The sequence below is a fragment of the Protopterus annectens genome, chromosome 3.part0 (genome assembly GCF_019279795.1).
Source record: "Protopterus annectens isolate FY-2018-M chromosome 3.part0, PAN1.0, whole genome shotgun sequence".
Taxonomy (NCBI): Eukaryota; Metazoa; Chordata; order Ceratodontiformes; family Protopteridae; genus Protopterus; species Protopterus annectens.
The window spans coordinates 147,494,533-147,508,119 of NC_056731.1; the positions used below are offsets into that span (position 1 = coordinate 147,494,533).

Genomic DNA, 13,587 nt, shown 5'->3' on the forward strand with positions numbered 1-13,587 from the left:
TTTCAAGTGTATTAAGTTCTTTTTCCAAGGTATTGCTGTATCTACATATCTTAAATATTCTGTGCATTTGACTAGATATTATTCCTTTAAAGGTAAATCTAAGATGCATGCTATCAAAGCAAAGCAATGTGTTTCTCCAAGTAGGTTTCCTATGTAACGATGTGACGATCTTATTGCCTTTAAACTCTAACTGCAAATCCAAGAAATGTACCAGATTGTAAGACGTTTCCACTGTGAATCTCAAAAAAGAGGATGTAGTTTCTAGTTCACTGATGAACTTTGTACATTCGGTCTCAGTGCCTTCCCAAACAAAGAAGACGTCATCCACAAACCTCTTATAAACCTTGATTCTCTTGAAATCTACATGTTTAAATAAATGTTCCTGTTCCCAGTTGTAAACCACAAGATTGGCATAACTATTTGCGCAGGGGGTGCCCATGGCAACCCCCCACCTCTGCAAATAGAGTTGTTTCTGGTATAAGAAAACATTATTATTAAGTATCAATTCTAAGAGACAATTAATTAAGATTTGTCTGTTGTTACTATAGTCAGATAAACTGACTAATACCTCATTAATAGCTTGAAGCCCCAAATCATTCGGAATACAAGTAAAGAGGTTTTTGACATCCATGGTGACTAGTAACACTGGTGTCTCCTTTTTTCCAAACTCTAGATCTTTCAAAGAGTCTATAAGTTGGTAAGAGTCTCTAAGGATGTTAGGGATGCTATCTACCAAAGGTCTAAGGAGGCTCTCTACAAAAGAAGAAATAGTATAAGTTACCCAGTTATCACTAGAGACTATAGGTCTCATCGGTATAGGTGTAATGCCTTTATGAATCTTGGGTAACCCTTTGATTATGGGAGTTGTGGGGAATTCTATGAGAAGGTATTCACAGAGCTCACAACTAATCTGACCCCCCATCAGGAGGTCATAGAGATCTGAGTGTACTGTTTTAATAATCTTCTTGTGGACTGTTGGAGTGATCTTTTCATATACAGTGTCATCAGATAAAAGATTATTCATAGTGGTGTCATAATCTGAAAAATTCATAATGACTACAGCTCCCCCCTTATCGGCTGGCTTAATAATGATGTCTGTGTTATTCATTAAAGCATGCAGGGAATCCTGTTCTGCTTTAGTCATGTTAAAAAAGCAGCATCTTTTCTTGTGGAGAGCAAACCATTCATAAAAATCGGTCTCACACATTTTTAAAAAACTTTCAACATTGTGTGGCATGCATGGTATAAAACTGCTCTTAACTCTAAAAAAATTCTTTAAATCATTTGTGTTTAACACGCTGTTATTCTTAAACAGAATTTTAAGAGAAACATTGCGACAAAACAGTCTTAAGTCCACAAGGACATCATTGAGGAAACTTGTCTGAGAAGGTATAAAATTAAGACCTTTCTCCAAAAGGGAGAGGTCTGATTCAGATAACACATACTCAGAAGTATTATATACTAGGGAGTTCAATTTCTCTGTTTCCTTGTTGTGGTGTACCTTTCTCCGGATCCTTTTCTTTTTCTTGGCCCTCTGCTGTGAGCTCGGCCTCTCCATCCTAGTTGTTGCTTTACAGGAAAGGGTAAAAAACAGTTAGTAGCAGGGGCTGAGTCCTTGGGTTTAGCGCCTGCTAAAAGAAAGGGGGTGTGTCACTAGAGTGGTTCACATCTTTCTGGTCATTCAAAGGATGAGAAGAGTGATTGCTGGATACCAATACATTGTTCATCAAGATACTGGTTGTAGGCATAGACGATGGAACATCATGAGAAACAGTATTGGGAGTCACATTGATAGGAAGTTCTGAGTCAGAAGTATTGGTAAGAATGTTAGTTTTGGATGCTTCATGTATATGAGAGTTCCCAGTTCTAGGCCAAAGAAAAACTTGACCTGTAGCAAAATCATTAGCATCCCTTATGATTTTTCTCTGTTTCACAAGTTTCAAGCGTTCACTAAAAGAGTGAACCTGAGTCCAAATGCTATCAAGTCTTTTAACAAAATATTCAGTTGTGAAACTTTCCAAGATAACTTTATGCTGTGCGTCTATTTTCTTCCTTAGGTCAGCTTCAAGTGGAGCAAAATATTCAAGCAGCAAATTAATATAGCTGAACCCAAGCTGTATATTCAAATCTTGCCATTATCTCAAAAGTAAGGGATGAGTATCCCCATAGGATGGCATACAAAAGATGCGCATGCCTCTAGGAATAATTTTAAAATGAATACATGCCTCTAGGTGTAGTCTCTGCCATGCATACCTCTGTAGTTGATATAAATCATCCTGAAACAGTCTACACAGTTTGTTAAATTCAATAATATTCTCACCGTTAGGAGTTTGTGGAGAAACAATAGCCTGATTAGTCAATTCCAGAGTCAATAAAGGATTCTCAGTACAGTGCTTGAGAGAGTCCCAAGCCGATGAAATAGATGTCCTCGTCTCTGGATGAAAATCAAGTTCGATGTCAATATGTTCCATGAGTCAAAATTGCAGGCAGCACAATGAACAAACTCAAAAACTAACGAACTGCAGCAAAAGAGTAAAGACTCCGCGTGGAAAAATGTAGAAAAACTGATGATATCAGATCCCAACAGGAGTCACCACATGGAGAAGTCGAGTAGATATAAAATCTTTTATTGAGCCATAAAAACACACAAGCGCTTTCACGTAGATAAACTACGCTTCTTCAGGTGTAAATATCAGTAAAAGTTAGCCTTCTTTTATATGAAACTTTTGGCGCGCAAGCCAAAACACAAAACAATCATTAATTAATGATGTAATTAGCCACGGCTATTCTTAAAGTGGCGATAGGGATTTTGAACATTTTTTTTAAATGTTATATCTCTCACATTATCTGTACTATATGATAAGTAAAGTTGGAACAGTACTTTTAAGCTGCAACGTGGTTCCGTTTGGTTTATTATAAAAAGTTATTTGTTACTGCTCTCTAAAGTTGATGCTGCAAAGTATATTCTCTCATCAGTGTATATTCTGCAAGTTTCTGTATGCAACAGACTGTGAATGCAAATATAACCAGACTTTGAATTTTAGCAGAATCCAGCCAGCAAGACTGAGTGTCTTAAGAACACTTCAAATCCATCACACCAAGCAGTAAGCAGATCCATGTAATTTTTTCACATCCCACCTAGTAATAATAATGCCCTCCAAAACTTAATAATGCATATGTCATTTTCAACTGTCCCTTTTATACTTACTAAAGATGTTGTTTTAGATTACCAAATCTCTCTCTATAAGCAAGACATTAATTTAGCCAGTAACAGGCATATCATGTCCTGCAAAAGACACAATTTTCTAAACAAGGTTCAGAAAAGTGGGCTCAGTAGAGTACAAATAGTATGTCTGCCTACAACCTAGTTACTCATTTATTCATTGCCCAGTACGTATCTTTATGAAATGGGAAAACAGGAGAGCACTCCACAAAAACTCACCCCCACACAAGATGTTGCACTGTCAGAATGAATTCCGGATGGAGCTCAGTGAAGACTTGAGCTGTAACATTAACCACTCACTGTGCCATACGAATGGTAAACTAAAGCCAGCAATAGAAGAAAAGCGTATGTACAGTGATGCTTTAAGTTTGAGCATATAGCGCTCAACCTTCCACTCCCAAAATGTGTAACACTGCCTCCAATAATGTGCAACAAAATGGGCAAAAGGTGGAACGCTTACGTACAATTTATTAATAACTTCGACATGGAAGCTCATATGATGGTCAAAATGTGTTAAAGTTAAAAAATGTTCTCTTTTTCATTTAATACCAGTTAGTACTATTTAGCATGTTAAATTCTTAACACTGACGTTGTGGAACAGTGAGGAAAATGGACGTTCCTAGTAATGAGATGGGTATGTTTGTGGAACAAGGTAAACATGAAGAGACACAAATCACTTTATATGTTTACTTGCCAGTGCTCCCTATTTCTGTCTTACAGAAATCTCCTGGCGAAATTGAAGTGTATTAACCCACCACCGAGTATGCGCAGGTATGGGCGTGCCCGTCATGATTGACATGCAGGAGGGTGAGATTAACAACGGCAATGTGCCGTGGTTGGCACGCAACGCTAATGTAACGGTAAATCCATAGAATTGAAAACTGAGCATTTAATAAGTACAAACACATGCTGGGTAAAAATTTAAAACTCTGTGTATTAGCTCTGCTGCACTTCAATCAGCTAAAGTAGCTTCCGTGAGAATGCTTTAGTTCAACCTTTATTGGCAGCAGTCAGACACTTGTAACGTGCTACGTGCTAGCAGGTGCACGAAATGCACAGCCCTTATCCCTGAACCGGTAGTTTTGAAACAGACTATGTTCCTAACTATCCTTGTTATCAAGGATAACTTCACTTAAAAGCACGGTTTTTATTTCTAGATGTTATCCACAGTACTTTTCTGTCACGTGTTTGGATGATTGACTACCAAGTCGCACGTTTTTTGGCTTCCATTCTTTGTTAAACCCTTTACAAAACCAAGATATCCATCTTGTTCTCTTTCCTATCCTAAATATGAACTCAGCTGGATTACAATGGTTGAAAACGAGGCTTTCTACAACAAAATTCCCATTAAAAGTCATAGATGCGGATAGTTAGAATTAAAATAATTCTCAATAACCAGGTTATGTTGCCAAATTCTGATTAACTGTACTTGCTTTAACAACTGCTTCAGGGCTGACAGCTGTGGGATCATTGAGCGTTAAAGCTGTTGCCCCGATAATGGAAAAGTTCCGTATTTTCAGTCAAGCTTTATTCCTTTACTTGGCTATTTTAAACCTTCCCACCCCTTTACAATGTAACATTGCCAGTGGCAATTCTCTTTCTAATGGACTTAATCTCCCAGCCCCATGCTTACACTTATCAAGGGTATCAGAACTTGTCAGATCATATCAATCATCACAAAAGAAGTCATTAGGGACCTGGGGACCCAAGTTGATAGCAATCTCTCATTTGACAACCACGTGGCCAAAGTGGTTAGAAAAACCTTTTATACCTAATCATGAAGGGATTCACATCTAGATTAGGGGAGGTCATCGTGCCTCTTTATTCATCCCTCATCAGGCCCATAATCGAGTACAATGCCCCTTTTGGGATGTACCTTACCAAACACCTGCAGCAACTGGAAAGACCCCAAAAGTACCTCACCAAGAGGATCAAAGGGCTCAAACAGATGCCATATGCTGCCCGGTTAAAGAAACTCCAGCTCTACTCAGTGGCATACCGCCTGCTCAGAGGTGACCTGTGCCTGACGTATAAGGCCATGTCCAACCCGGAATTAAGGGACATGCTGCACCTCAAAAAATCCAAATCCCATCGAGCTACACGCTCGAGAGACTTGAACCTCAGCACTGAAATAAATAGGACATGCTGGAGGGACAGATTCATAACCCAGAGGCTCCCTTCACTATGGAATAAAATCCCAGTCCAGGTTAGGCAGAGTCCCTCATTGACTCTCTTCAAGAGGAATCTTGATGGGTGGATGGGAGATCATAGGTTTACCCCGGGTATCACTTCTGTGTCAGTGTTAGACAGAGGCACAGTATACTAACCTCGAAAAAGGGCATAGCAAAATTAATTTATAATGGGTGGCGAAAGCCAAACATACTCTGGCTAGGCTTATAAATGCCCTAGGGCAGATAGCCTAGTATGAACCTATGAACCTAATTAACTTTTGTTTCACATATATTACCTTGTGCATCTTTCAATCAAACGGCAGGCGGTGCAGTCAAAAGACTCGCAGGCGGGGTTTGGGCGGGGCTTGCTACTGCGCATCTGGTGGGTTAATATACTTCAATTTCGCCAATTTCCTTCCATGCTGTGCCTCTTGGCAGATACTGAATTTTAGTGAAATGTATTTGTGAAAGTTTACGGTCATCCCAGCTTTAACAAAGTAACCTGTCCAAAAAAAAACGATGTCAATCACGGCACATTGCCATTGTTAATCCCGCCCTCCCGCATGCCAATCATGGCGGACCCATACTCAAACTCGGTGGTGGGTTAATACACTTCAGTTTACCTATATATATATATATATTTATATATATATATATATATATAATTATATATATATATATATATATATATTTATATATATATATATATATATATTTATATATATATATATATATATATTTATATATATATATATATATATATATTTATATATATTTATATATATATATATATATATATTATATATATATATATATATATATATATATATATTATATATATATATATATATATATATATATTTATATATATATATATATATATATAGATATATGTCTATATATATATATATATATTTATATATATATATATATTTATATATATATATTTATATATATATATATATATATTTATATATATATACACACATACATAGATATATATAGAGAGAGACAGATATTATGTCCACATTTTCCACTTATTACAAATTATATAACCTTTTTTATTTCCCGGGTGAAGAACTTTCTAAGGAGTGAAGCGGAGAAAGGGGTGGGGTTTGTATTGACGTAATGACAACAAGTAAGACGCACCATTTAAAAAACGTACTAGAAAACAGTTTTTCATGCTAATCTGTGGTTTTCTTTCTTAGTTATGGCAAGTAGTATCGTGTTATACTGGGGTTCAGGATCTCCTCCTTGCTGGAGAGTACAAGTGGTCTTGGAAGAGAAAAAATTGCAGGGGTATCAAAGTAAGCTGCTGTCGTTCGAAAAGGGGGAGCACAAATCCCCAGAAGTGCTAGCAATAAATCCCAGAGGCCAGGTGAGTAATTTGTTGTTTGGCAGTACCATGCTGCGGGTGGCGGGTCTGCCTCTCTCTTCTTAAGTACTGCAACAGCGTAGAGCTGTACCCCATTTTATTAAAAATCCTAAAATGCCTAAACGTTTTATAAAGCAAGAGCAACGTTTCCCATCATATGATAAAGCTTTTTACCTTGTCAAAACTAATCTTATTCTTCTGAGTGCTTGTAGGATGTGCAAAGTCTTCTTTATCTTAAAATCCTTTTAATTTGAAGAGGTTAAGATATACATTTGGATCAGTATCTTTCCTGATACTACACAACGTTTGTGTCGCTAAACTTGTGCTTAGTTTGTTCCGATGAAGCCGATAGCGTCATGGGATTGCCCCCCCACAGTAGAAGGCGTTGAGGTAGCTGTTTGCATGTTTTGAACTGTTTATTGCTGTATTTTCAGTTTTGTGGTCTACCTATTGGTACTAACGTCTCCGGCTATAAAGCTGAAATTTAGTATTGATAGACGACATGTTTTGCTACGGTGCTGTTTAATATGTTACTTGTTTTTAAGCCTGAAGGTAACTTATTTAGGTTAGATGCTATGACCTTTTACACGGTACATGGTGAGTTTAATGTTCTCAAGTTCTAGGCATAAATATCTCCCTGGCCGGGGGGGAAACGCCTTTTTAAGGCAGCCTGTCTTAAGAGCTGGTCCTAAATGATATACAGTCTTGTGGAGTTCATATATTTAATCGCATAAAAGCGTGAGCTGTCTTGATAACTTTCCAGCACTGTTTTAAATTCCATAATGTGTGTAAATGACCTACCTGCAGGGTGCGCTTCTTTGGGCCCAAAGGGCATTAATCTATACTTGGGTATCTAGTAACAAAGGTGTACTGTAGCTGGATAACGTCTAACCCAGGATTATAGATTAAAGGACACGAACACGGATTATTTGATTCCTGCTGTAGTTGGTTTGTAAATTACATATCTCGCTGAGTTATGGGTCTCTATCTGGGTTTATTATAATTGTATTGTGTGAAAGTGTGATCCCAGTGACCTTTAAACCTTCCACTAACGTGGTTTAGTAACAGCTGGGTAGTTAGTTTTGTATCCTTAGCTTGAGTTTTTTGAGGTTGTTGGCGGGTGACTCAGCATTTTAGACTTAGCCATGTCAAACCCAGAGCTATTGGGTATGCTACACTTGGAGATCCCAGTCCCTCAGATGCGCTTCAGGGATCTAAACCTTGTCATCACAATGAACAAAACATGCTGGAGGGATAGGTTCCTGACCCAGACTCTTGCTCATACATGTCAAGCGGAGCGCCTCTTTGGCCCTCTTCAAAAGGAGCCTTTATGGTTGGATGGGAGATGGCAAGATCACGTCTGTCACCTTGCTAGACAAGGGTCTAGGGAAGAAATGGCCAGGGAATTGTAGGCTTGTATCAGCCCTAGGGCTGATAGCCTAGTACCATTTGATTATTTTCTGGTTTGTACCCTGAAACACTATAGTAAAAGTTTTGCTGCAGTAACTTGAGGCTTGGGCCTAACACAAGCTTTCCCAGCTGGTTTGCACTGTTGCTCTGATGTAGAGCTATGTTATGGTTATCCAGTTTGCCTTGTGAAATTTGATTTGCAGTTGTCTACTCTATCGTACAACTGCCCAGTGTGCTAGTAAAGGAGTGATTCTTTCCATACCTGCATTTCATTTCACTAGAGCTCGTGAAGTGATCACTGACATATGGCAATAGTGAAGTACGAGAAGGGGACTCTGTACCACATATGTAGGAGTGGGGCAGAGTCCAGTTTGCTGGCTGAGTCTTATTGATGGTCCATAATTTAACTCTGTGTTCTTGATATAGTTTGCTCTCTCATCTGAGTCATGCCAACTTTATCAGCTTCCCTAATGGAAGGTGATGCAGTGGTTCACATTACTTTTTGAAAATACTTCTGCCTCAACAGATTTGAGGGGGGAGGTGTTTTGTCTTTTAGTGATATTCTATTCCTCAAACTTGTTTAATTGCTGGTAAAACTTGTATAAATTCAAGTTTTCTGCATATGAAAAGTTTTTTTTGACACTTGCAGCATTAGTTGTAACACTCATGTTGCATACCAACAGATCTTAAGTCTGACTTTGCTATAGATTAGGACTAGTCTAAGCCCCGGTTAATATAGTTTTTCAGATAAGTGCTCCTTTGGGATTTCTTTGTTTCCCTGCAGCTTCTGTAGCCCCTGACTTTCTGCACCTGAGAAGCCAGGCAAGTTTATAAAATGCCAAGTGCAGATTTCTTTTCAAATGCCCTTTTCTATAGTCTCTCCTGACAAACCATCCAAGCTGTTGCCTTCTGATAAGGATAGTAGGGCAGTGGGAAGGCCGGCCAATAGTTTAGCACTGCTACCACTGCTCTTTAGGGCCATTATAGCCAGAACCAAGACCAAGATTGCTCACTCCCATTTAATCTCAACTCTTCTGTACGCCTCACCCGTATATACTAACCTAAAGAAAAATAATCTTACCAAACTAGCTAATTCCTTTAATGTCGCCAGATTTGCCACTGCCAATCCCTTTAGAACTCCCCACTGTTTGAATCTACTGCAGCTAGGCTGGCTTGAACTTCAAAACAATCTGATTCTCCCAACTTGCCATTGTCAAAGATATTTTACCAACCTAACACTCCTATACTCCCAATCTCATAATCCCTTACAAAAATCTAAATTCACTGTTCTAGCAAACTTCTTGCTAGCATAAGCAAGTCTAACAACTTGGCTGGAGATTCCCTGTTTTCTAACACAGCGGGGGAAAACTTGGATCTACTGCCCAATGAACTAACTTTACTTTCTTCCTTTCCTCTCTCTAAACAAAACCTCAAAACACACGGTTATGTCCCTGCAGCAACCCTGACTAATCTTCTGCTTTCACTAATGGCATTTCCACTTCCCACTATATTTACCAAAACTTTACTGCTTACTCCTTGGAAGCAGAGCTAACTGGGTGAACTCAAATCAACATACTGTGTGAATTCTATCCTGTTTGATGTACTGAAATTCGTCATGAATCATACTGTAATTTATCCTATACTTTTATACTTTCTAGTGTAAATACTTATTTATTACTTGTATTTTTATTTTAATCCTTTCATTTACTATGTAACCACATTGGTTTTAATTTCTTTTGCTACTACTGGAGCTTTTCTCCCTGGGCCTCTACTGACAATGGAAATGTATCCAGTTAGACTATCCTGGTTAACTATTTATATAATTTTACGTTTAACTGCCAGACTTGTATGACCTGGTATGTTTTGGATGCAAGATGGTTTCGGACCTTCCTGAGTGGCCTCTGCCCTCTTCCTGCTCTGCTCTTTCTCAAGCTGCCCACCATTCATTCAAATGCGGCTGATTTGGCTAAGATAAGGCTCTCTTGGCTTTTGACACCAAGGCCAAACTTTCAGATCTTTGGATGCTAAGCCTTTTTGGATCTGCTGCTGCAGACTTGGTCTCTGTCTAAAAGTTTTGCCCTTGTCCTGAAAACAATGTGCTTTTTTTATCCTTTTCCCTAAGCTTCAGAGGAATTATCCCTCCAATTAGGGAATTATCCCTCCAACTCTACCTTTGTAGGCAATCTCTTCTTGTTCCCAAGGGCAAGAATGTGTGCCTCCCAAGTCTACTCCAGGTTTTTCTGGTGTATCTGGATCTCTCATGTGCTTCATATCCCCCCTTATGAAACTTTGAATTTCTCCTTGCATTTAGTTGTCCACTTCCCCTCTGGCACCTCTACTGCTCCTGGGGTATTCACCAAATGCCTAGTTCCTGTTCCTGCTTTCTGCAGGATTTGAGAAATTCAGTTTTCCCCCCTATTTTGACTGTCTGCTTCAACCTCTTTCCCACAGCACTGTGCTTCAGGATCTCAAGTTTACTATCCTGTTAGTCTTGCAATTCACCATAAACGTCCAGCAATCACATCTTCCCAGAATTTTCCTTTGTTTCAGACAGTTCCCACATTGACATCTCTACCTGCACCCAAGGCAGTCTTTAATAGACTTCTTCCAGTCCCTTCTCTGGTATCTCTCATGGCCAGGGAATTTCTCGGGGTTCTTAGCTTCTTGCATTCCAGTGCTTCTGTTGCCAGGCTTCATATGGGGAAACTTCAGTGGTACTTTAAACTGGCATGGCTTCAATATTGTCACCTCCCAGGAGTTCCCACTAACCTTGGTGGAGCCCAACTTTCTCAACCTGGGCCTGGTTTTCAGGCTGCCGATCCCACTAATAGCTCCTCGGGTGGGTGATGGGTGACTTTCTGTGGCCCTCTGAAGGTTTAGGGTCTGGCTGCCTCCCTCTGAGGTTAGGCCACATCAACATAATGGAGGTGAGGGCTGTGTTGCTGGCTCTACAAGACACTTACTTATTTCATCCTTGGCCCCTCAACACTTTTGCAGACAGTTCCACTCCACAGTGATGTGGTATGTCAGCAAGCAGGGAGGTATGAGGTCCTATCTTTACAGTCTTTGAGGTCTGGGATCTAGCTATGCAGTATAGAGTGACTCTTCAGGTAGTTTATTCTCTCTGAGCACAACTTAACTCTTTGAGCTGAACTTCAGGATGACTTGGCCATTCCATCTTTAGTTTTCTGTAGAGAGGGTGTCTCACTGAGCACTTTGTGTGTAGGATTAGTACAAAGAGTTGCCTATCTAGTCTCATTCTCTGCTGTCTGCCAGTGTGAGTTCTTCCCACCTTGGATTTGCTTGGATATTTAGATGAAAAAAAGACTTTGCAAATCTGAGGAGCTATTTGTTTTCATACCATGATTTTAGGTTTACCTGTTTAAGCAAAATCTAAAGTAATTTCTTGTTTTCATGGCAAATGTCTGCTAACCTGTAAAGGCAAATTCTACTGGGGCAATTTCCTCCTGGTGCCTTTTTCAAGGGTATAGATATAACCTTTAACCTTGAGGCTGTTATTTGGTCCTTTTTTTATTTTGAGGGCAAATGTGCAGAGGCTTCCAGTAGAATTCCTATTTCTTGTGAATATTCAGGCAGCCAGTAGGTATGCTCATTTTCCAGTGAGAATATGGAAAAGTTGTTTAGAATTTTTGGTTTAATTTTCTGTGCATAGTTTGGGGTCTGTTTGAATTTGATTAGTTGAAGCATTTCGTGGGAGGTTCAATTACTTTAGAATAGCTTGGGATTTTAAATCCCAATTTAATTGGCTTAAGTTTCTGAGCAGGCTAGGTATTTCCCCGAGTGGCAGGGAGTGATTCTGTAAAACAGAAATGGCTACCCTGTGTATAGTGTACAAGGTTACTTTGGGCTTGGTTCCAAGGAAGGCTGGGAATTGAGGTACTAAGGGCTTGCAATGTCCAGCTCGGCTGCATAGTGAAAAGGTTTTGAGGGTGTGTGGAAATGGCCAGCACTAATGGCCAGTACCAATTGTATTGGTTGAATTTCCAGTGTTAGACTATTCCACTAGGGGATAACTATGGAGTTTGATGGGACTAGGCCAGTAGGGAGTAAAGTCGATTGGAATGCTTTGCCTTCTCCATTTTGTTACATCACTTGTGCATTTTTTTCCTACAAGTTCTCGTGTAGAATTTCTTGGAGAGGAGATTCAAATGTTGCAAGATGTAATTGGGGGTAAGGAGTCATAGTGATATTTGAAAAGCTGTTTCTGACTTAATGAATCGAGACCCCAAGCCTCTTGGATAGGAGCCAGTTATTTCTAGATACTTCTCTCCCCTGCCCTCAGGTGCTGAACTAAGTTCAAGTCAATCATGCTAAGCATCAGCCTGGCTGTGGTACTGAAGACTGCATCTCTTTAGTGTTTGCCAGTGTGGCTATGAACATTACAGTTCCACATTTAGTTCATCCTCTCTAAAATCCCTCCAGGGTAGGTTTTCTGTCCTTTGGCTATTTCAGGTAGGTGCTTCTGTGGAAGTGTATAAATCATTGTGGCCTGTAAAGAGTTACAAACTTGATGATCCCTGCCTTCTTGGCTGGGGAGGTTGGAGGCTTGAAATTTTGCTACTGGGAGGTCTAATGGTACAATTGCATTTGAATTCCCAAGAGTTTTGAGTTGCTTGGTGTCTTATATTTTGAACTTTTATGGCCCAACCTAACCAGTAAGGATGTGCTTGGGAAGGGGAGTTGGTGAGGTCTTGGGACAAGGATGTTCATCTACCTAATGGGTGTAAGGCTAGCAGGTCCAGGGTGTTTATGCTGACAGTCTAGAAATTTGTGTGCAAATATTTTAAGGTTTCTGTGATTCCTATTTTATAGTGAAACTCTCTATCCAACCCAACACCATACTTGTGAATGAATTCAAGAGTAGAATCTTAGGTGTATAGGTTTCCTTGGTCATGGGTGGGGGTGCTAGACATGTTTTTGGACTTTAGCTCCAGACCATCCCTGGCTAACCAACACGGTCTGTTAAATATCCCCAGAAGACACTGTACCCCCTCGCTCAAAAAGCTTATTACTTTTAAACAGTACAAGAACTGGTCGGGGAAGAAGTTGGCCAATAGATTTCTTGACCACAAAAGTAGACTTTCTCAGAAACCAAAGGCCAAGCTAAATTCTGTAGCATCAAGTGCTAAGTCTCTAGACTAGCAGTAGTTTCACTCGCATTAACCACCCCTTAAACAGATTTTTCAAAGCAGAAAATGAAATTTTTTTTCAGTGCTGAAAATGTGTAAATGGAACATGCAGAAATCTACTGACTCACCCAAAATTCCTTTTAGCATAGTTTCCATCCCTGTGAAGGCAGATCACCTAAACTTTTATATACCCATGTCTCCTACTTTTTACTATAGCTATGGAAGTACTGTTTTGATGTCCGGTCTGGCTGAAGATCA

At 39.5% G+C, this 13,587-nt stretch overlaps 1 protein-coding gene across 1 annotated transcript in view; it reads left to right on the top strand.

The window, feature by feature from the left end:
• Positions 1–6,591: 6,591 nt before the first annotated feature.
• Positions 6,592–13,587, top strand: part of LOC122796287 (glutathione S-transferase A-like) — a gene marked incomplete in the record, with an annotated part of 463,645 nt that continues 456,649 nt past the window's right edge. The window contains 1 exon segment of the mRNA XM_044064645.1: positions 6,592–6,772. Coding sequence (XP_043920580.1) covers positions 6,605–6,772 — 168 coding nt within the window.